At 43.0% G+C, this 23,566-nt stretch overlaps 1 protein-coding gene across 2 annotated transcripts in view; it reads left to right on the forward strand.

Moving 5' to 3' along the window:
* itga3b (integrin, alpha 3b) overlaps window positions 1-23,566 on the forward strand; it is a 153,338-nt gene that overhangs the window by 99,192 nt on the left and 30,580 nt on the right. For both annotated transcript variants that reach the window (XM_039740648.1, XM_039740649.1), the window contains exons 6-13: window positions 4,208-4,409; window positions 6,653-6,846; window positions 13,292-13,380; window positions 17,858-17,994; window positions 18,220-18,303; window positions 19,155-19,222; window positions 21,265-21,404; window positions 22,338-22,487. In XM_039740648.1, coding sequence (XP_039596582.1) covers window positions 4,208-4,409; window positions 6,653-6,846; window positions 13,292-13,380; window positions 17,858-17,994; window positions 18,220-18,303; window positions 19,155-19,222; window positions 21,265-21,404; window positions 22,338-22,487 — 1,064 coding nt within the window. The remainder of the gene's footprint in view (window positions 1-4,207; window positions 4,410-6,652; window positions 6,847-13,291; window positions 13,381-17,857; window positions 17,995-18,219; window positions 18,304-19,154; window positions 19,223-21,264; window positions 21,405-22,337; window positions 22,488-23,566) is intronic.

Here is a 23,566-nt window from a genome sequence, read left to right on the forward strand (position 1 = left end):
GGTATTGATTGATGCGGTAATTGAGACCCGGGGGATGAGGGGTTGGAGAAGGGGCTAGAAAGTTGTGTTTGGGGTTACGAAGTCGACGATTGTTCAAGTAAAACTTTGGTGACACTTTATTACATCAGTCGCTACAGTATCAAAAAAAAAAGAGAGAAAAAAATCACATTAGCGCAAACAAAAGGAAATGAATCATCAGGACCAGGTGTAACTGAAACAACAGCAGGACAAAGCGGGGTCAGAAATAAAAGGCAAAGAGCAGAAAACAAAGTCGCCTTTGCATCATTCAATGCACAAAACGTAGATTTACACAATAATGGACCATACGCTACGAGAATCTGTGGTCCCGCAACAGTTAAAGCAACGACAAGTTTCATTTCAAAGAAAACACAATCCAGTCAGGTGTGTATTTATGATCACGGAGAAGCGATCACAACGCGAGCAGCAGAGACACGAAGTGGCAAAAAGGGCAGCGGCTGTACAGGCTTTAAAATGATCGACGCTGACCCTCCTTCACAACACGAGCAGCGTTATACGCCACGAGACCCATTTAAAACAAGACCAGAAAGACATTTAACCACGCCCGGGGCCGGAAATAAAGGACAAGTATTGTTTTTACGACGTCACGCGAGACAAGGCAGTGAGACATCATTTAAAACAAGACCACGGACATCTAACGAGCAGTTGTTGGGTTGCTTTTGGCAGACACACATCCTGTGCTCCCAGCTCTTAAAACAATGACAAGCAGAACACGCAGCCCGCCAGCAGCAGCAAGCCAGCAGATGATCCGACGGCATCTCCTTAGTGTATGTTCAGCCGCCCCCCTTCACAACGCGAGCTGCGTTATACGTCCTGCGAGAAAGAGATGTGATCACACCAGGGCCGGACATAAAGGACAAGTATTGTTTTTACAAAAGTTTTAAAGTAAAAGTGAAAATAATACATATGTAACAATTCCCATGAAAATAACAATCTCTTTAAATTGGATATCCGGTAAAGCAAACACGGGGGTGGGCGAGTGAAGCGAGCAGGGGGCATAGCCCCCTAGTCTTCCAAAAAAACAACAAGTCGAGATTTGAACGTCTCTAAAGTCTTACTGTCTACCACACTACTTGGTCTCTTACTCCAAGTGTCTGTGGTTCTCTGTGTGAATAAAAACTTCCTAATGTTTGTGTGAAATTTCCCCTCAGCAAGTTTCCAACTGTGTCCCCGTGTTCTTGATGAACTCCTTTTAAAGTCACCGTCTCGATCCACTACACTGATTCACTTCATCATTTTAAACACTTCAGTCAGGTCTCCTCTTCATCTTCTTTTTCTTAAACTCGGCTCAGCTCTTTTAATCTTCTCTCATAACTCATCTTCATGTAGCCCTCAATCAGCCCAGTCGCTCTTCTCTGGACCTTCTCTTGTGCTGCTATGTCCTTTTTGTAGCATGAAGACCAAAACTTCACACAGGACTCCAGATGAGGCCTCACCAGTGTGTTATAAAGCTTGAGCAGAACCTCCTGGGACTTGTAGTCCACACGTCAAGGCGCTATATAACCTGACATTCTGTTAGCCTTCTTAATGGCTTCAGATGACTCTCTGGATTTATTAGAGAATTAGAAAGATTTGAATGAGAGCAGGCCATTCAACCCAACAAAGCTTGCTTATTTCATGTATATGTGGTTCTCTGTCCAAAGAAACACTTCCTAATGTGAAATTTCACCCTTCACAAGTTTCCAACGGTGTCCCTGTTTTCTTAATGAACTCATTTTAAAGTCACCGTCTCGATCCACTACACTGATTCCTTTCATCATTTTAAACACTTCACTCAGGTCTCCTCTTCATCTTCTTTTTCTTAAACTGTGAAGGCTCAGCTCTTTTAATCTTTCCTCATAACTCATCCCCTGTGTTCCTGAATCAGCCTAGTCGTTCCTCTCTGGACCTTCTCTTGTGCTGTTGTGTCCTTTTTGTAGCCTGGAGACCCAAACTGCAGCCAGGACTCCAGATGAGGCCTCACCAGTGTGTTATAAAGTTTGAGCAGAACCTCCTGGGACTTGTACTGCACACGTCAAGGTGCTATATAACCTGACAGTCTGTTAGCCTTCTTAATGGCTTCAGTGACCAAGTAGTATGGTGGACAGTAGGACTTCAGGGACTTTCAAAACACGACTTGATGCTTTTTTACAAGTGGACAGGACTGGCGAGCTTTGGCGGGCTGAATGGCCTGCTCTCATCCAGATTGTTCTGATGTTCTAATAGAAATCAGAGAATCAGATGCATTTTCATCCAAGTTTTCAGATATATACCAACCTTCGTGCATGATTTAGTTTTACTCTTTAGACTTCCTGGTTGTCGATTTTTCCTTACTATGTTTCTTGAATTCTGATTGGTGTGTGGACCAATAATAAGACAATGTCGCACATGGGTGTCGGAGGTCTCCTGCCGACTTTGTCCTGTTGTTCTTCTTCCCTCACAGAGCCATGAAGACACCCGGTGAGATAGATAGATAGATAGATAGATAGATAGATAGATAGATAGATAGATAGATAGATAGATAGATAGATAGATAGATAGATAGATAGATAGATAACTGTGAAAGGCACTATATAATAGATAGATGTGAAAGGCACTATATAATAGATAGATAGATAGATAGATAGATAGATAGATAGATAGATGTGAAAGGCACTATATAATAGATAGATAGATAGCTAGATAGATAGATGTGAAAGGCACTATATAATAGATAGATAGATAGATACTTTATTAATCCCAAGGGGAAATTCACATAATTCCGGAAGTTGTGCTATTAAAGAAAAAGGCGCCTTTTCCTAGAAGACCACACGGGCTGAACACGTGACTCGCCCTGATCAGGAATAGCACATTGGTGCTGCTTTTCGTTAATTCTTTATTTTGTTTGTTTCGTCTTGGGACGATTAAAAGGGACGACTTGGTTGGTGTCTCAATATTCCGACTGCTTCCAGTCTGTCCTTCCACCGCCTGACCACAACGAATATTCAGTTTCACCTCTCTGCTCCATCAACGTTTCCTCGGCTGGTGTCTCCCCACCCTTTAAACCTGCTGCTAGGGTGACAGCGTGGAGGGTGACGTGTCGCAGTCCCCAGAGTGTGTGATTTTAGAAATGGCCTTTTACGCCATGACAGCCAACCTACAGAATGGTGGCACCAATTGTAAGAAAATGAAGGGGATTTTAACTTTCCCACCCTAAGGGTTGACAATATAAAGTTGGAAAGAGGAAGGGAAATTTTAATTTGGTTAAGTGATCACCAGTTTTGCCTTTGGCCGTGATGGTTCATTAATTTACAGTCTTTGGCTGTTATATTTCTATTAAGGTCTCGGAAGCTCCTTTGGTTTAAGAAACAGAACAATACATTTTGATACAGTTGATAAACACGATTATAGAAATATGAAAACTGCACATACTGTATAGAAAGATAGAAGACAGGATGCAAAACACACGAGACAGATGAACGTCTCCCCTGGAGGAGGCTGGCGGCTTCGAGGTCTAATTTATCTCAGCACACACCGACACTTCCATGATGTCAGGTCTTTGAAGATGTCGCGTAGAGTCGTTGCTGCTGTTGCTGCTCCGGGTTGTAACTGGAGGATTGCTCTTGCGCTGGAGTCTCTCCTCTTCTTTGCAGCATCATCCGTTTTGCTTTACTTCATAAGGAAGAGCATTGCTCTTTCTGACACCAGAGCTGAGATGCTGAAGTTCTCATCCTGAGGTAATGGCTGCCTCACTGGCCCAGAGATCGACTTCGGCTCCCTAAAGATTGAGCGGCTCCTCGGCTTTTAGGTCTCTGAGAGTGTAAAATGCTGCTTATTTTAAAGGAAGCATAACCTCGTTTGTCCACCAGCGTTGTCACTCACTGAATTACAGCTCTGTGTCCGGACTTGGGCGTCCGTTTGGCACCTTTTGGTCTAAAGGACCCTCTGCAAAAATGTCAGCTGTTTGTTATCAGATGAAGTCCAGGCTTGCACCTCCATCACGTACTTCAGAATGGCAGGAGTGGATGGAAAGCAGGGGGCAGATTCTGATTCGGAGGTCCACACTCGTTGAGTAGACTAAAAATTGGGATTTCCCATCGTGATCAGAAATTCTGTTGAAGATTAACAATCCCAGACACGCCAGGTGTGCTGAAATCCCACTTCAGTTCAATTCCGGTTGTCCTCACTTGTGTGCCTTTATGTGTTTCAGGATATTCTGTCCTCGACGAGAAAAATATCTTTTATGCAGACCGCTACACGATTATATCAGGAGCACCTAGGGATGAACACAAGGGGGCAGTGTACCTGCTGGACAGCCAAAACGAACTTGTGAGCAACATGACCTTAAACGGACAGCAAGTGGGCTCCTACTTTGGGAACAGCCTGGCAGCCACGGACCTGAACAATGACGGGTACAGTAAAGCGAGATCCTTGTGATTTCATTTATTTAAAATGCCTACTTTAGAAGGCGCTTTACAGAAGGCACTAGAGAAGCATTTCTTCTTACGCCAGTTTTACTGATTCTGCTAAAGCTGAAGTTGTGCAAGTGGCACTGGGGAGGACCTAAGTAAGCATCTCTTTCTTTCTTTCTTTCTTTCTTTCTTTCTTTCACAATTTAGCATGCAAGGCACTATATAAACCTTTCTTTCTTTTATAATTTTACCTGTCACTGTGTAACCTGCAAGTCACTATATAAGCCTTTCTTTCTTTCTTTTACTATTTAGCATGCAAGGCACTATATAAGCCTTTCTTTGTTTCTTTCTTTCACTATTTAGCATGCAAGGCACTATATAAGCCTTTCTTTCTTTTCTAATTTTATCTTTCACTGTTTAACATGCAAGGCACTATATAAGCCTTTCTTTCTTTTCTAATTTTATCTTTCACTGTTTAATATGCAAGGCACTATATATACCTTTCTTTCTTTCTTTCTTTCTTTCTTTCTTTCTTTCTTTCACAATTGTATCTGTCACTGATTGAAATGCAAGGCATTATATAAACTTTTCTTTCTTACTCTCTTTTATAATTTTATCTGTCACTATTTAAAATGCAAGGCACTATATAAACTTTTCTTTCTTTCTTTGTGTTTACTATAAATGTGGAAAAAATTACAAATATTTATCAAGATTAAACATTATAAGAGAAAAGCCAATATAATTTCTGTAAGGCTTTATTCCAATGTGAATAGTCCCACCTTTCAAAAGAAATCTGAAAGTATCCTATAATTTATATCTTACATTTTGTAGTAAATGAAGCAGCACTGCCACACTCAAAGCACTAAGAAATGAGATGGGCTGCCGACATCCATTTGGTTTTCTGCACTTTAAACTTACCTAGCCATCAGTTTTATCCATGGTGACTGAAAAGGCTCTCCATATACACCTGTTTCCACACGGGGAGAAATAAATTAAAATATCTCCTGAGTACGAGTCGGTTGCTGGTGCAGCTCATTTAAAATAAATCAACCCAACTGAAATACCTGCAATGCTTTATTAAATCTCCTTAGCTAAGGAGCTGAAAGCGAGCAATTCCTCAGCTAGCATCATGTCACTCCAACACCTAACTGATATTCTGAAGAGCAAACTCAATGTGTGTCCAGCAAATATTAACAGTTTGAAGAATGCAGGAGAGACATTCAGACCTGCTAACATTTTCATTGCAAGCCAGCGATCGTCTCTATAATTTTTTGCCTTTATAGAGCACCTTGCAGAGTGAAACTTCCCTTTAAGCAAATGGTGATATAAGACATCCAACTTGCTAAGACGTGGGATTTAAACTGAAGGCTTTGAGGCGACAAATTCAAATCATTAATCACACTCTGCATAAAATAAGTCTTACAATAGTGCTGGCAAACCACTTTGTGTAGTTAGTTTACAAAAAGTCTTGTTATGAACGATGCTGTGTGAGATAAGAGTAGCCCTAATGAAAGGCTTTATAAAGAATAACAAACATAATAAAGATGAAATAGAAGTCCCAAGGGAGACATTTGGGTTTTTACAGAAGCTCTTTAGATAGATAGATAGATAGATAGATAGATAGATAGATAGATAGATAGATAGATAGATAGATAGATAGATAGATAGATAGATAGATAGATAGATAGATAGATAGATAGATAGATAGATAGATAGATAGATAGATAGATAGATAGATAGATAGATAGATAGATAGATAGATAGATAGATAGATAGACAGAAAGGAGAAATTTTAAGACAGAAACCTCACGGTTTGTCCAGGTGAGAATGAGCCTCCTAGTGGAGCAGACAGATAATTGCACCGTCCATTCTAATCTTTGTCTGATAAGCAACATGCAGAGGGTCCCGGTGGTCTAACACAGGCCTTAAGATCTCGAGGAGTGACCCTATCTGTCCTGCCACTTTTCCTGTGTGTAATTTCCTCAGTTGTCTCCTTACTTGGTCTTCAGTTATCGACGGTCCACACTGATAGTCAGAGGTGGATCTCGTCACTGGCCATTCTAGCTGATGTGCTGGGAGTTGTTGATGTAGTAGGGATACTGTGGCGGGGGGGACTGGTAATTGGAAGATTGATTCAGGGGTGTTAGCTTGGCCCACATCCCCTTCTAGCACCTGAGCCCTGGATTCTTATTTCTGCAGTCTTCGAGTTCCCTTCTAACCAAGCTCTATTCTTGTACTGGCAGCTGGAAAGACCTAATTGTCGGTGCGCCCTTCTACTTTGACCGGAAGAAAGAACTGGGCGGAGCTGCCTACATCTTCATGAATGAGGGCGGCAGCTTTCAGGCCACACCCACTGTGGTGCTGAACGGGGTCAGTGAGTCGGGCTTTGGATTTGCGGTGGCCAGCATTGGGGACGTCAACCAGGACGGCTTTCAAGGTGAGCATGCAAAAGAGACAAAATCTGACACGACAAATGAAAGTGGGCACATCAGAAAAGGGGAGATCCATCTGTTCATCTTTGAATCCAGTTATAAAGTTCAGAGTTATGGGAGTCAGTATGGGAGTTGTAGGAGCCACAAGTATTAATTCACATACACGTAACTTACTGTCTCCAATTTACTTAGTAAGTACATCATTTGGGGGGAAAACCCTCATACAGTGCTGTCAGAATGTGCTGAGACCCCTTTACTTTCTGCCCACCTTTTAAATGGATGAGTATGTCCTTTTTTTCCCCTGGTAGTCTACACTTAATAACCCATAATGGCAACTTGAAATGTCTTCAGAAAGGTTCGCAAATTTATTTAAAATCAAAACCTCATTCCTTGAAGTCTTCAGACTCTTCATTCAGGACATTGTAGAAGCCCCTTTGGCAGCAATTCCAGCTTTGAGTCTCCCTGGAACGTCTCCACAAGCTTTGCACGCCTGATGCACTCAAACGCCATGAGATTGGATGGGTAGCATCTGTGAACTGCCATCTTCAGGTCTTTCCACACATGGAGTTTATGTCTGGGCCACTCAAGGACACTCAGAAACTTGTCCCAAAGTCACTCCAGCATTATCTTAGCTGTATGCTTCAGGCCTTGGTCATGGTGATAGGTGAACCATCAGCCCAGTCTGGGGTGGCGCACTCACTGGAATAGGATTTCTTCAAGCACATCTCCATATTTGGCCGCATTCGTCTCGATCCACTGGACTAACACGAGACTCCAACGCCACCCAGCTCTTCACTATGGTCCCCACTATTCGCACTTCTTCTCGCTAAACTGGTTGGATATCATCCAGACTCAGAAGCTGGGGAAACACAACGGGAGGGAAAGGAAATACGGAAATGTTGTTTTGTGAGAGCCAGCCATGTTCTTGAAGGGTGTCTCGAGCTCTGGCCGTTTCCTTCTTTTTTTCACTCCGACGATTTGAATTTGCGTTTTTGCCAGAGGTTCTGCTAATCCTCTTTGCTAAAAAATGATGATTAGGCAGAGACATGTTTGCTCTCCGAGTAGGAGGACCTGGAGTTACAGCTGCCGTGTGTTCGCCTCCTACGAATATCTTCTTTAGCTGCAAGTAGCAGACGTGTGCTGGAATGTCAGGAATTCTTGAGGCGTTACTAGTTGACAGCATTCTGCCAAGATCACCATCTGGTGGAGAGGTTCATCTTGAAGGGTGTGAAGTGCCCATGCGGGATCTTTTCTTAGGAACTCCACACCCGGTCTGACAGGTCCTTGACCCGGCAGTGCTTCTTTTCTTCCTCCCACGTGACTCCAATGGAGGACTTGACTTTTCTTCGGCCTGGAAGTACTTCGGGGCTTCCGTCTCCGTGACTTTGGAGTACTTCCTGGCTATGAGGGAAATAAAAACTCCTGGTGGCACCCACGGTACCCAGCAGAGCTGTGAAGCCGAACTTTAGATCCCAGGGTGCCCCGTGGGAATCTGGGGCACCGCTACACTGCAAGGAAGTCGCATCTAACACAGTCGCCATCCATCACAGTAAATAATGTGTGATGTGACACTGGTTTCAGTGGACACCAAGTATCTTAACAGTCGGGGTTGAATTGATGTCCTCGACACAGCACATTAGTCAATTCATCTACAGGAAGAGAAGCGCTTGGGGTCTTTTAATCTCATGGCTGCTTCTGCGTCATATCAGCGTGTGGTTTAGCACGCCAGAAAACGGCTAGCCTGGATACCTCCTACCTTCTGGGACTGTCCTCAGGTCTTTAACATGATCATGATGTCTACATGGTGTCGCATGCGGCCGAGGGTGGAGCCAGCCGGGATGCCCAGGAGGACCGGAGGATGGCTTGTGCCTCCTCCAGACCACAAGGGGGCGACCGCCCTGGTTGGAAGCCCAACCCTGTAGGGGCTCGTGAAGAACCCTGGACCTCAGCACTTCCACCACACCAGGAAGTGCTGGAGGGAAGAGGACTGGGAACACCCGGAGGGCTTCCGGGTGCGCAGCCGGCACTTCCGCCACACATGTGTCCGCGGGGGATTGCCGGGGAAGCAGCTGGAGCCCATCTGGGTTGCTATTTAAGGGTCCGCCTCCCTTCCGTCATCAGCAAGAGTCGGGTGGAAGAGGACGGAGCTCGAGGAGAGGAGTGGAGGCGGCCAGAAGGGAGGCACGAAGGACTGTGAGGCCTGGACTTTGGGGGGTCGGTACTGGAGCACGACAATACTGTAAATATTGTATATATTAAATGAGTGTGATGGGTGCTAAACTGTTGTCCGTCTGTCTGTGTCTGGGTCCAGTTCCACAATGGACCATATGAAAGTACTCGCCTTAGCGGGCATTGTGGACATCAACCAGGACGGCTTTCAAGGAGAATATTGAAAAGATGCAAAAGCTGGCCAAGAATTAAAGTGAACGAATCAGAAAGGGAAATTCATCAGTTCAGCTTTGAATCCAATTATACAGTTCAGAGTTATGGGGGGAAGGTGAGGAACAATCCCGGAGGGAACATCATCTCACCTAAGGATACTCGTGTGGTTCAGCAGGCCAGCAGACGTTTAGCCTTGATACCTCCTACCTTCTGGGACCGTCTTCAGTTCTCGTCATGATCATGATGTCTACGTGGACCGTGTAAAAGTACTTGCCCCGCACACTTGCTGCCCTTCTTTACTCACGCCACCTGAAGGCATGTGAAGGCTAACGTCGGACCCCTTTAATCCACTTTCACGCATGGGGGCTGCAGTCTAAGTCAGCCGGGTATTTTCAATGGAACACAATTGACCAGAGCTTCATGTCTGATGATGCTGAGATTATTTTTATATACTGTATTTACACTCAGCGGCCACTTTATTAGGTACACCTGTTCAACAGCCTCTTAACGCAAATCAGCCAATCACATGGCAGCAGGTCAGTGCACCTTGTCAGAACCACCTGCTGAAGTTCAAACCGAGCATCAGAATGGGCAAGAAGAAAAGAGGATTCAAGTGACTTTGAACCTGGCATGGCTGTTGGTGAAAGACGGGCTGATTTGCTGATCTACTGGGATTTTCACACACAAACCATCTCTGTGGCTTACAGAGAGTGGTCCGAAAAAAGGAGAAATTAGCCAGTGAGTGGCAATGCCTTGATGATGCCAAAGGTCAGAGGTCAATGGCCAGACTGATGTGAGCTGATAGAAAGGCAACAGGAACTCAAATAAGCACTCGTTACAGTCGGGGTGTGCAGGAGAGCATCTCTGAACACACAACACGTCAAACACTGAAGCAGGTGGGCTACAGCAGCAGGAGACCCCACCGGGTGCCACTCCTGTCAGCTAAGAACAGGCAACTGAGGATACAATTCATACGGGCTCACCGAAATTGGACAACAGAAGATGGGAAAAATGTCACCTGGTCTGACGAGTCTCGATTTCTACTGCGACATTCAGATGGTTGGATCAACAACATGAAAGCAGCGATCCATCCTGCCTTCTATCAACAGTTCAGGCTGGTGCTGGTGGTGTAATGGTGTCTCTGATATTTCCTTGGCACATTTTGGGCCTCTTAGTATCAACTGAGCATCGTTTAAATACCACAGCCAACCTGAGTATTGTTGCTGACCACGTCCATCCCTTTAGTGTCCCCATCTTCTGATGGCACAAGGACAACCCGCCATGTCACAAAGCTCAGATCCTCTCAGACTGGTTTCTTGAACATGACGATGAGTTTACTGGACTCCACTGGCCTCCACAGTCACCAGATCTCAATCCAGTAGAACACCTTTGGGATGTGGTGGAACAGGAGACTCGCATCATGGATGTGCGGCCGACAAACCTGCAGCAACCGTGTGAGGCTAGCATGTCAATGTGGAGACAAGATCCCTGAGGAATGTTTCCAGCACCTTGTTGAATCGATGCCATGAAGAGTTACAGCAGGTCTGAACGTAAAAGGGTGTCCAACCCAGTAACAGCAAGGTGTACCTAATAAAGTGGCCGGTGGGTGTATAGAAAAAGACTGATCTGCTAAAACCCATCCCATCTCACCAATAGTGGAATACCCTAACCCAAACATTTTTATGTTTTTATTTTATAAAGCACATTTTAAAACACACGAGTGCCACCCAAAGTGCTGTACAGAAGAACAACAAAATATAAAACATAAACTCAGCACGAGGTCAGAGCCTACAATTTCCAGTCAGACAATGCTCGTCTTTGTACACCAGTCAGTAACTTTCATTCCAGGAAAAGCCTGCTGACCTTAATAGTGTAACGTGGCAGAAAGAGCAGAAGCTGATCTGAAACCCGTGCCCTGGCGCCCTGCCCGGGGTTTTGTTTCCTGCCTTGTGCCCTGTGTTGGCTGGGATTGGCTCCAGCAGACCTCCCGTGACCCAGTAGTTAGGATATAGCGGGTTGGATAATGGATGGATGGATGATCTGAAACCCAGGGTGAACGTGATGAGATTTGAGGTTGAGGAAGATCAGCAATATAAGAAGATTAAGAGTTTTAACCTTTAAACCGCCACAACTGGCTATAGTCGGTGCAGTTTGCCAGCACGCCAGAGCTGATCAGTCCAATGCCGTACATTCGTTGAGCAGCCAGCTCATGACTACTGGCGCCCTCTAGTGAATCAGCATCACCGTCCCTGGGATTCAGCCGCTGCACTAGACTGGCTTGCAAGTGTCAGCATTGGCCGCTGTGTGCTCTAAGACAATGGCTCTTACTTTTCTCGTAGTGCACACTACCCTTGGCTTGTCATCACCTCACGCTAGTGTCCGAGCAAACAGGCAGGATAGCAGGGGCTCAGCCTCCACAAGAAAATGCAAGTGGCCTTGAGCTGATAAGCACGGGCAGTTTTCTAGCAAATTTGGAAAACATGAAAATATAGACACAAGCTTTTCACATTTAACTCTAACATGACCTTAAAGCAAGCTATTGCCATTCGATCGGACATTTTGTTATGCCCGTCGTAAATGCCATAACAGACGGACTGGCATCCTGACTGGGATGGAGAATGATGCGTTGCCCTGCCGGGATGATTTTCAGTTCCTAATCCCAATCGGGACAATCCGGTAATAGATGGACTGGAGGAAACTATAGTTATCGAGGACAGTTTATCCCCTAGTGCAAGAGGTGGCAGTGTTCATCTAGCAAAGTCCCAGTCTGGACTCCTGCAGGGGTCCCTGGGTGCCAGAGAAGCCAGGCACCAAAAGTACTCCCAGGTCTGATATAAGAAAATACATTGTGTTTTCAAAAGGGGGGCTTTAGAGGGGATCCTGTGAAGTCTGAGGATGTCCCACAAGGCAGCTTAGTCCACTGAGTCAAATTCTTTTATGAAAATCGACAAAGGCTGCAAAGAACTCTGAAGATATTCGCATTTGGGCTCCATGAGAACCCTCAGTGCCAGGATGAGGTTGATAGTGAACTTCTTAGGTAGAATTATTTCTTAATCACCCCCCAAGAATCCTGCTTCTCAGACTCCATCATTAGGCGCCTTGCTCACCTACCTGTCTGCTATTATATTCCCCGTCTTTGACGGTGACTCTCAGGGTGCCTCCGACACCTTTACTTCTACTTGTGTGTCTCACACTCGGACTTCCTCTTCTGATTGTATCACCAAAGCCAAACTGACCAATCAGATGGCTTGCAGGGACCACACACACACACACACACACACAAACCTTTACGTTTTATTATTTAATAGATCTTTCACCATCCTCGTTCTCACTCGGAATGCTGAGCAGAAGGAAAGGTGGGTGGCTACGTACAGGCTAACTCTGACTATTCAGGTACCAGTTATGAGCTGCAGGGCAATCACAACCCTGAACTGTATAACCAGGTTAAAGATGGATGGATGGATGGATGGATAGATTTCGTTTGGTCCATCAATGGCCAGCACAATGGTGAACACAGATGCCTCAGACAGCACTGTTGTGTGTTCTTTCTTTCTTTCTTTTTCTCTTTCTTTCTTTCTTTCTTTCTTTCTTTCACTATTTAGTATGTAATGTACAATATAAACATTTCTTTCTTTCTTTCTTTCTTTTCTAATTTTATCTTTCACTATTTAACATGCAAGGCACTATATAAATCTTTCTTTCTTTCTTTCTTTTCTAATTGTATCTGCCACTGTTTAACCTGCAAGGTACTACATAAACATGTCTTTCTTTCTTTCTTTCTTTCTTTCTTTCTTTCTTTCTTTCTTTCTTTCTTTCTTTCTTTCTTTCTTTCTTTCTTTCTCTCCTCCGTCATGATGGATGTTTCTCAGAGTGACAGCTTTATGAGGCTCTTCCTCCTGTCTGGCTGGCTGGCTGCCTTTGATGTTGCTTTGTGCCTTTGGGGTGCTGGCCTGGAAAATGAACCTGCGTCTGCCCACCCCGAGGGGGTTTTCAAGGACATGCTGTGTGTTTTCTCATCTCTACGCTCGCCGTGAATCACTTTCTGGGTTTTGTCTGCTTCCTTTCCAGACATTGCAGTCGGGGCACCCTTTGATGAATCGGGCAAGCTGTTCATTTATCATGGAACCAACCAGGGGCTCGCCCCGGAGCCCAGTCAGGTACGGCCCATTTATATTGTGGTGGTGTTTAGACAATGGGGATGAGGCACAGAGACTCACCTGGCCGTGTGCCCATCAGTTGGCTTCTTCATCTTCTTCTTCTTTCAGCTGCTCCCGTTAGGGGTCGCCACAGCGGATCATCTTCTTCCATATCTTCCTGTCCTCATCATTTTGTTCTGTCACACCCATCATCTGCATGTCTTCTCTCACCACATCCATAAACCTTCTCTTAGACCTTCCTCTTTTCCTTTTCCCTGGCAGCTCTATCCTTAACATGCTTCTCCCAGTATACCCAGCATCTCTCCTCTGCACATGACCAAATCTGTTCAGTTTAAATTTCACGTTTTTTTTTTTTCATTGTTAACAATAAAATAAATGATATATAGCGCCATCACAAAGTATTCAGACCCACCACTTTTGATATATTCTTACTTTTTTGCATACAAGAAATAGGAAAAGTATTGTAATTGTCCAAAAATCTGATTTTGAGATTTTGGTGAATCTTGAAGTTTTAGACCTCCCCGAGTCCGAAAATAACAATTTTGGAATTATTTCTATGTGTCTATGTGTGTGTGTGTGTGTGTGTGTCAGAAAGCATTTGATAAGGTGCCAAATGAGAGGGTGGGCATCAAACTTAAAGAAGTGGCAGTTCAGGGTGTGGGGTGTTGGTGGGGGCAGAATTGACTGAGTCAGAGGAACCTCATCAGAATTGGGTGATGCTATTTTAAAAATCTATAAATGATTTAGATAAGAATATACAGTAAGTGGCAGCACGGTGGGCAGGGGTAGCAGTAAGGAGACCTGGGTTCACTTCCCGGGTCCTCCCTGTGTGGAGTTTGCATGTTCTCCCCGTGTCTTCGTGGGTTTCCTCCCACAGTCCAAAGACATGCAGGTTAGGTGGATTGGCGATTCTAAATTGTCCCGAGAGTGTGCTTGGTGTGTGTGCCCTACAGTGGGCTGGCACCCTCCCTAGGATTTGTTCCTGCCTTGTGCCCTGTGTTGGCTGGGATTGACTCCAGCAGACCCCCGTGACCCTGTAGTTAGGAAATAGCAGATGAATGGATATACAGTAAGTAAGAAGCTGGTTAAATTTGAAGACGATACCAAGATAGGTGGATTATCAGATAATTTGGAACCCATTAAATCACTTGAATAGCAAAGAGGTTTGGGCAGATTTGTGAACAATGAAATTTAATGTCAGTAAATGTAAAGGATTATAGATGGGAAGTAAAAATGTGAGGATTGAATACACAATGGGAGTCTGGAAATCGAGAGTCCACCTTAGGAGAAGAATTTAAGAGTCATAGTGGACTCTAAGCTATCGACTTCCAGACGGTGTTCAGAAGCCATTAAGAAGGCTAACAGACTGTCAGGTTATATAGCGCCTTGATGTGTGGAGTACAAGTCACAGGAGGTTCTCCTTAAGCTTTATAACACACTGGTGAGGCCTCATCTGGAGTCCTGGGTTCAGTTTTGGTCTCCATTGAGACGGACCTGGGAGTCTTAGTGTCCTGGTCACTGTCTATGTGTAGGCAGAGGACACATCTAATAGAATGTCAGGTTATATAGCGCCTTGACGTGTGGAGTACAAGTCACAGGAGGTTCTGCTCAAGCTTTATAACACACTGGTGAGGCCTCATCTGGAGTCCTGGGTGCAGTTTGGGTCTTCATAAGGACATAAGAGCACAAGAGAAGGTCGACAAGGCTGATTGAGGGGCTAAAGGGGATGATATATGAGGAAAGATTAAAAGAGCTGAGCCGAGTTTAAGAAAAAGAAGATGAAGAGGAGACCTGACTGAAGTGTTTAAAATGATGAAGTGAATCAGTCCAGTGGATCGAGATGATGACTTTAAAATGAGTTCATCAAGAACACGGGGACACAGTTGGAAACTTGTGAAGGGGAAATTTGACACAAACATTAGGAAGTTTTTATTTACACAGAGAACGATAGACACTTGAAATAAGAGACCAAGGAGTGCGGTAGACAGTAAGACGTTAGGGACTTTCAGTACTCGACTTGATGTTTTTCTCAAAGAATTAAGTGGACAGGACAAGCGAACTTTGTTGGGCTGAATGGTCTGTTCTTGTCCAGATTGTCCTAATGTTCTAATGTGTGTGTCTGTGTCTGTGTAAACATGATAACTTGAGTTCACCTTCATTTGCGTCAGCCAAATTTTGCATACAAGTATTCGGTCCAAAACGTAGATTTCTATCGACTTTTGGGTTATTTCCACTAACCGGGAGTGGTGCTTTACCTTTTATTCATGCAGCTGCAGAGTCCGATTTATTCATCTTTACTTTTATAATATTAGTTCAATATATTATTAATTTGAGTTGATTTGTTGATGCTGGATCTTTAATGTACCTAATATAAAACTATAATCCTTGTCTTGCGGTTTACTCCTCAAATAATGATGATAATCTTAATAATAATAATAATATAATTATTATTAGGATTATTATCATCCATCCATCCATTCATCCATTTTCTAACTCATTATTATTATTATTATTAGGATTATTATCATCCATCCATTCATCCATTTTCTAACTCATTATTATTATTATTATTATTATTATTATTATTATTATTATTATTAAGATCATCATCATCATTATCATTAGTATTATCTATCCAGTTGCTTTCATGGTCACAACAAATCAAGTCAAGTCAAGTACTTCAGTGTCTTCTCGTTTTACACGTTTGCATCCTCTTTCCATGTTCAAGTTGTAAATTTCCATCCATCCATCTATTTTCCAACCCGCTGAATCCGAACACAGGGTCACGGGGGTCTGCTGGAGCCAATCCCAGCCAACACAGGGCCAAGGCAGGAACCAATCCTGGGCAGGGTGCCAACCCACCGCAGAAGTTGTAAATTTCATTTTATTTATTTATTTGTTTATTTATTTTAACTAAATAAATAGTTTCATTATTTTAAATAGTTATATTATTTATTCCCCCCGATTCAAACCCATCCCCCCCACACCGACGGCGCTACGTGCCAGCAACTTCGCGTCTCTGCCGCTCGCGTATGTGGATTTCACTTTCACCAAACACCCCAACTTTTATTTCTCGCAACACGAATTAGATGATGGACAAGTCTCCGACTTAAAGTTTAAATCTGAACATTATATTGAATCTCTTCTCGCTGTTCTATTATTTCACCGAGTAATAAGTTCCATTTGTTTGCGCTCGGTTATGTTTAGTGACCAATTATACAATTTCGTTTACTGCGATGTACACTAAAAAAAGTATAACCTCCATGCAAATTAAAATAATTAAAGCAATGATTCACACTTAATATTTTCAATCTGAACCAATATAATTCTTTTTATCTTATTGAACCCACAATTTTTAAGTTGAGGAAAATCGTTTAGAGTGATTGGGTGTAATTCACTTGTTTTATACTGAAGCAAATCTATTTTTTACGTTGTTACAATTTAAAATGGTTTATCGGCCGTAACCTGTTTTTATACTATTAGAAATATTATGAACATAACACATTCCAATGCTGTACTTTTTATATTTATTTAAAAATCTAGTGCAAATACACAGTCATTTTGCAGTGTAAATCTTAAATATACAACAAAAAACGATTAAACGTTTCTACAGCTTTCTTTAAAGTATTCCTCTTATACTTAAAATGAACAGTTGAGAAACAGGGTTACTTACCAGAAATCTTCCGTTATAAAAATCTGCTGCTGAAAATGACCAGACCTGCATAGCCACGTCCACTCCACTCGGGAAAATGTTCTTCTTTTTAGGCAGTTGGAAAGCCAGCACACTGGAAAGTTCGACCGGAAGAAAATACCAAACATCCCCTACCACACAGCTCACGAACAACTTCAAATATTAGGTTAACTGAAATAGAATTTTTATGTTTATCCTCCACCATAACTTACTTAGGTACAAACATTTTGTTTTTACTTTGATTGAGATCTGAAACCAAATATTTCAAGCTACAACACTGAATGACTAATCTTAAGTTGCTTGAAAGAGAAAATTTACGTTGAATGTACAACATCAATGTTATACTTTTTTAATTGTATAATATATATATATATATATATATATATATATATATATATATATATATATATATATATATATATATATATATAACATTTATTTCTTTTTTCTTCTTCTTTGCATATACGTCTTTTCCGTATGCGCATTTATCCACGTGCGGTTTTTCCCGTGTGCGGTTATTTCCCGTGCACTTATGACTGTCCGCTTTTTTTCTGTGCGCTTCTTTCCGGTCACCCTATGGCTCAGTAGGCAGCGGTGGTAAATAAATGAAATTGACTGGCGCTGAAGGCGTCTTAAGCTATTGCTCTTTCATTGTCACACTCGGGTGTCCAGCAGTCCCCTCCATTCATACCAACTAACAAATGACAGTCTGCCATCTACGATACGAGTGGCCGGTGGGGAAAGTGGCTTAAGAACACTGATGGGTGTTTAAAAATGATTTGACAGGTGATCGATGGGAAAGACATCGGCACAGACGGAATCAGGACCTTCGGCTACTCTGTCAACGGCGGCCTTGATGTGGATGAGAACGCCTACCCTGACATCTTGGTGGGAAGTTTGTCTAACAAGATAGCGCTGCTCAGGTAACTGTGAGTGGAAAACTCCAGTCTGCGACACTGGGGATGCCCGACAGCACGAGAGTCCTGTTAAAAATGAATGAGTGGGCATAACATAGCACTGTGTTGGTTGTGCGTGTGTGATTGTGTGTGTGTGTGGTGTTAGAACGTTTTCCCTAAAGCTTTATTGTTAGTTTTCTTCCATGTCATTCGATTGTCATCATCTGTGTCTCTCTCTGTGCTGCTCCACAGGTCTCGGCCAGTCATTCAGCTCTCCAAGACATTCACTGTGTCTCCGGCTATTGTGGATCCTGCCAAGTGCACCTCCACGTCTTGGTAAGATGATCGATGATATAAAACATCCACGCTATCAATATGGAGTTCTGTCATTTAATAAAACCTCGTTGTCCAGCTTAGTCCTTAAATTGTGTCACTGAGCCACATCTTCTCACCACCACGAACGAGTCTTAATACAAGTCAATCACTGAATGAAGTTTAACTTGAACTTAAATACAGTATTTAAAACCTAGAGCTCATCTCCATTACTAATGACAGGTAACTGCGGTAGCTGTGTCACACTTTGTCAGCTGTGCACGGAGAACGGAGAGCTGCATACGGACAAAATGACTCAAGTGACGCTTTTGACATCATCGCACGAGGAAGGAGCCGTCAGGTTAAGCAAACGGTATTGGGATTCCTGTTAAAAGTAAATACGGATTAGATCATTCTACAGTAGATAAAGCGTGCATCTGACATTTAAATAAATAAATAATGTGACAAAGGAAACATATAAACATGTGTAAAAAAGTTCTTACAAGCTATAGGAACAACCAGACACGCTCTTAATGTTTCCGTTTAATCCTCCGCCCTTCAATGTCACTTAACGCCGTTAACGCTATTGTAGTATTTTTAGGATGGACAAAGCCTGCCCTCTGCTGGTCATATACAGTACTGCAAATCTGAAACGCTTCATATCCGTGTCCCAAATTCTTGAACGTCACTTTTCTTTGTGTTGTTGAAATCTATCTATCTATCTATCTATCTATCTATCTATCTATCTATCTATCTATCTATCTATTATATAATGCCTTTGCTCTATCTATCTATCTATCTATCTATCTATCTATCTATCTATCTATCTATCATAAAGTGTAATTGAATATATATATATTTTTTTCTTTTAATAGCATATCAGTGGAGCTGTGCTTCAGTTATATTCTGAGTACAGGAAACAAGGATTTCAAAAAGGAAATTAGTAAGTATTGGTCAAGCCGAGGTGCCCCTGACTATGTGTGACAATAGGTCAATGTCATCAGATTGTTGTTAATGGGTCTGGCGCTTACAGAGTTTCTTGTCTTGGTCAGACAGACAGACAGACAGACAGACAGACAGACAGACAGACAGACATAGATAGATAGATAGATAGATAGATAGATAGATAGATAGATAGATAGATAGATGCGAAAGCCGCTATATAATAGATAGATAGTCGCAGTGGGTAGCACTGCTGCCTTGCAGTAAGGAGACCTGGGTTCGCTTCCCGGGTCCTCCCAGCGTGGAGTTTGCATGTTCTCCCCGTGTCTATGTGGGTTTCCTCATGTAGAATCACATTGATGATTCTAAATTGTCCCTAATGTGTGCTTGGTGTGTGTGTGTGTGCCCTGCGGTGGGCTGACGCCCTGCCCGAGGTTTGTTTCCTGCCTTGTGCCCTGTGTTGGCTGGGATTGGCTCCAGCAGACCCCCGTGAACCTGTAGTTTGGATATAGAGAGTTGGATAATGGATAGATAGATAGAAAGAGCAAAGGCACTATATATTAGATAGATAGATAGATGTGAAAGGCACTATATAATAGATAGATTGATAGATAGATGTGAAAGGCACTATATAATAGATAGATAGATGAAAGGCGCTATATGATAGATAGAATGACAGATTACGCACACACATTGGCCAATTTAGAATCACCAGCACACCCCAGCTGCATGTCTTTGTGGTCTGAAGTAAGCCACACGGACCCTCACGTAAACTCCTCGCAGAGAGCAGCTGGCACATGAACCACAAACTGCTCCCACCTAACACTGCACTGCCATGCTGCCTGTTCATTAATATATTTACATTAGTGGGGGTCTTAAAAACTCTTAGATTATTAGATTAATTTTAGAGATTAGACAGGAGTCCCCGTGGACTGTGATGTTTGCTGATGACATTGTGATCTGCAGCGATAGTAGGGAGCAGGTTGAGGACACCCTGGAGAGGTGGACATCTGTGAGGAGAGGAATGAAGGTCAGTAGGACCACCAAGACAGAACACATGTGTGTGAATGAGAGGGAGGTCAGTGGAATGGTGAGGATGAAGAGAGTAGAGCTGGTGAAGGTGGAGGGGTTTAAATACTTGGGATCAACAGTACAGAGTAATGGGGAGTGTGGAAGAGAAGTGAAGAAGAGAGTGCAGGCAGGGTGGAGTGGGTGGAGAAGAGTGTCAGGAGTGATTCGTGACAGACGGGTATCATCAAGAGAGACAGTGAAGGTCTACAGTACGGTAGTGAGACCAGTTATGTTATATGGGCTGGAGACGGTGGCACAGGAGACAGAGCTGGAGGTGGCAGAGTTAAAGATGCTAAGATTTGTATTGGGTGTGACGAGGATGGACAGGATTAGAAATGAGGACATTAGAGAGTCAGCTCAAAGTCAGAGAGGCGACACTGCGTTGGTTTGGACATGAGCATAGGAGAGATGAGGGGTATACTGGAAGAAGGGTACTAAGGATAGAGCTGCCAGGGAAGAGGAGAAGAGGAAGGCCTAAGAGAAGGTTTATGGATGTGGTGAGAGAGGACATGAAGGAGATGAGTGTGACAGAACAAGATAAAGAGGACAGGATGATATGGAAGAAGATGATCCGCTGTGGCGACTCCTAACGGTAGCAGCCAAAAGAAGAAGAAGTGGGGGTCTTGAAAAATTTTGAGAAAATCACAGCCCTTTCTCGAAACTCATTTCAATAACATGCTGCATTGGTTGGAGGGACCAGCCCCCCGCCCTCATGGGCCACCACTTAAACCCCACCCCCCATTTGAGACACTTGTAGCTGGCATGCATGGGCAGTGCGCCCCAGTGCTGACGGCTCGCAGTGCGCACATCTGCTTCTTAGGAATGTTGGCCGGCCTGTCGGCACTTGACAGTTTCACAGCTGTCTGGATTTCATCACCGCTCCTCATTCGTGTGAATTTTTCCATAACGTCTTAAGCCGGAATTGTCTTTATTTATTTATTTTTTGGTTTTTAAGCCCTCTATCTTTTGCAGCTCTTAATTTCCGCCTGGAAGCGGACGCCGAACGCCGGGTGCCACGGGTGAGGTTCCCCAACACGGCCACTCCTGCTGTTTACGAGGCTCAGTTCAAGATGCCAGCAATGAAGTGTGTGACAGTGGACCTCATTCTGAGTGTAAGTGTCTTTTTAAATCCATAATTTAAAAAAAAATCCATAATTTATTCCGTTATTGGCTTTAGAGTTTGGAGGAAAAAGTGGGGAAGCGTAATTGGAAAGAACGAGCCGTCCAGGGCAGGATTACGACTTGCTGTTGAGACAGTCTGCTGAAAATGGAGGGTGGGATGGAGTGTCGAGGAGTGTCAGTATGAAGACCACTTCTCGGATGATTCATAAAGTTATTGGTGACATACAGAGGATTAAGACCCCTTCACTTTCTGCACACTTTATTGTGTTGTAGATTTCATTTTAAAAGTTAGATGAACTTGCCATTTTATTGTTCATCAGTCTACACTAAGTGACCATAATGATAAAGTGGAAACATCATTTTGAAAATTTAGCAAAAAAAAAAAACAGTTGAACTCTCCCATCCCTATGGGTGTTCAGAACCCCTCCATGTTGTGCTCAGGTGCCTCCTGTTTGATTTGATTCTTCTTGAGAAGTTTCTAGAACTTGACGGGAGTCCACCCTGGGCAAACTGAGCTGATTGGACATCGTTTAGGACGGCCCAAGTGGAGATGATGACTCGCCATGTCAGGACGACAACCAAGACATAAACAGGCACCTGACCCTGAACGGGGGGCCGATCACCCCCACACCTGGCCACTTTAGATAAAGTGATTTAGTTAAAAAAATGGGTGGCAGGTGCAGCGTTTGAAGGCCCGATCAGCGCTGAGTGAGTTAGAACTTTACTCGGCTGAGTGCTCATTTGTTACGTTCATATCACTGTTTCTTAAACTAAAGACTGCTGATGCCATCGACTTCGGTACGGTGATCTGATATAACGGCACTAAATACAAAAGTGTGGGCGACGGGGACGAGATGTGCACGGAACTTGGGAGTCAGAGCTTAGAGCGACGGTGTCTCACTTTGAAAAACTTAAATTAACAGGACAACATCAAAGACAAGCTGCAGCCCATCGTTTTTGCTCTGAATTACTCGATCCCAGAGTCGAGGCCGAAAAGTCGCAGAGGTGCCATCCAGAATCTGGACGCGTTTCCAGTGCTGAGTGACACACAGAAGAACCGGGACACTCGGGAGGTGAGCGGGCGTCACTCGGTGATTGTGCATGTGTGCGATAGATAGATAGATAGATAGATATGAAAGGCACTATATAATAGATAGATAGATAGATGAGAAAGGCAATATATGATAGATAGATTGACAGATAGATATGAAAGGCACTATATGATAGATAGATAGATAGATAGATAGATTAAAAAGGCACTATATGATAGATAGATAGATAGATAGATGTGAAAGGCACTATATGATAGATAGATAGATAGATAGATGTGAAAGGCACTATATGATAGATAGATTGATAGATAGATATGAAAGGCACTATATGATAGATAGATCGATGTGAAAGGCACTATATGATAGATAGATAGATAGATAGATAGATTAAAAAGGCACTATATGATAGATAGATAGATAGATGTGAAAGGCACTATATAATAGATAGATAGATGAAAAAGGCACTATATGATAGATAGATTGATAGATAGATATGAAAGGCACTATATAATAGATAGATAGATAGATGTGAAAGGCACTATATGATAGATAGATAGATAGATGTGAAAGGCACTATATGATAGATAGATTGATAGATAGATATGAAAGGCACTATATGATAGATAGATCGATGTGAAAGGCACTATATGATAGATAGATAGATGTGAAAGGCACTATATGATAGATAGATAGATATGTGAAAGGCACTATATAATAGATAGATAGGTATGTGAAAGGCACTATATGATAGAATCTGGACGCATTTCCAGTGCTGAGTGACACACAGAAGAACTGGGACACTCGGGAGGTGAGCGGGCGTCACTCGGTGATTGTGCATGTGTGTGATAGATAGATAGATAGATAGATAGGAAAGGCACTATATAACAGATAGATAGATAAAAAGGCACTATATGATAGATAGATAGATAGATAGATAGATAGATAGATAGATAGATAGATAGAGTGACTTTATTGTTACCCAAGTGTAAATTAAACCATTACAGAAGATCAAACTAAAGAGGTTGTGTATGAAGTCTTATGAAGTTGCTCTTCAGTTACTTTAATTTTTCCACCAAACATAGACAGCAGGTGGTGCTAGA

The sequence above is a fragment of the Polypterus senegalus genome, chromosome 17 (assembly GCF_016835505.1).
Source record: "Polypterus senegalus isolate Bchr_013 chromosome 17, ASM1683550v1, whole genome shotgun sequence".
Classification (NCBI taxonomy): domain Eukaryota; kingdom Metazoa; phylum Chordata; class Cladistia; order Polypteriformes; family Polypteridae; genus Polypterus; species Polypterus senegalus.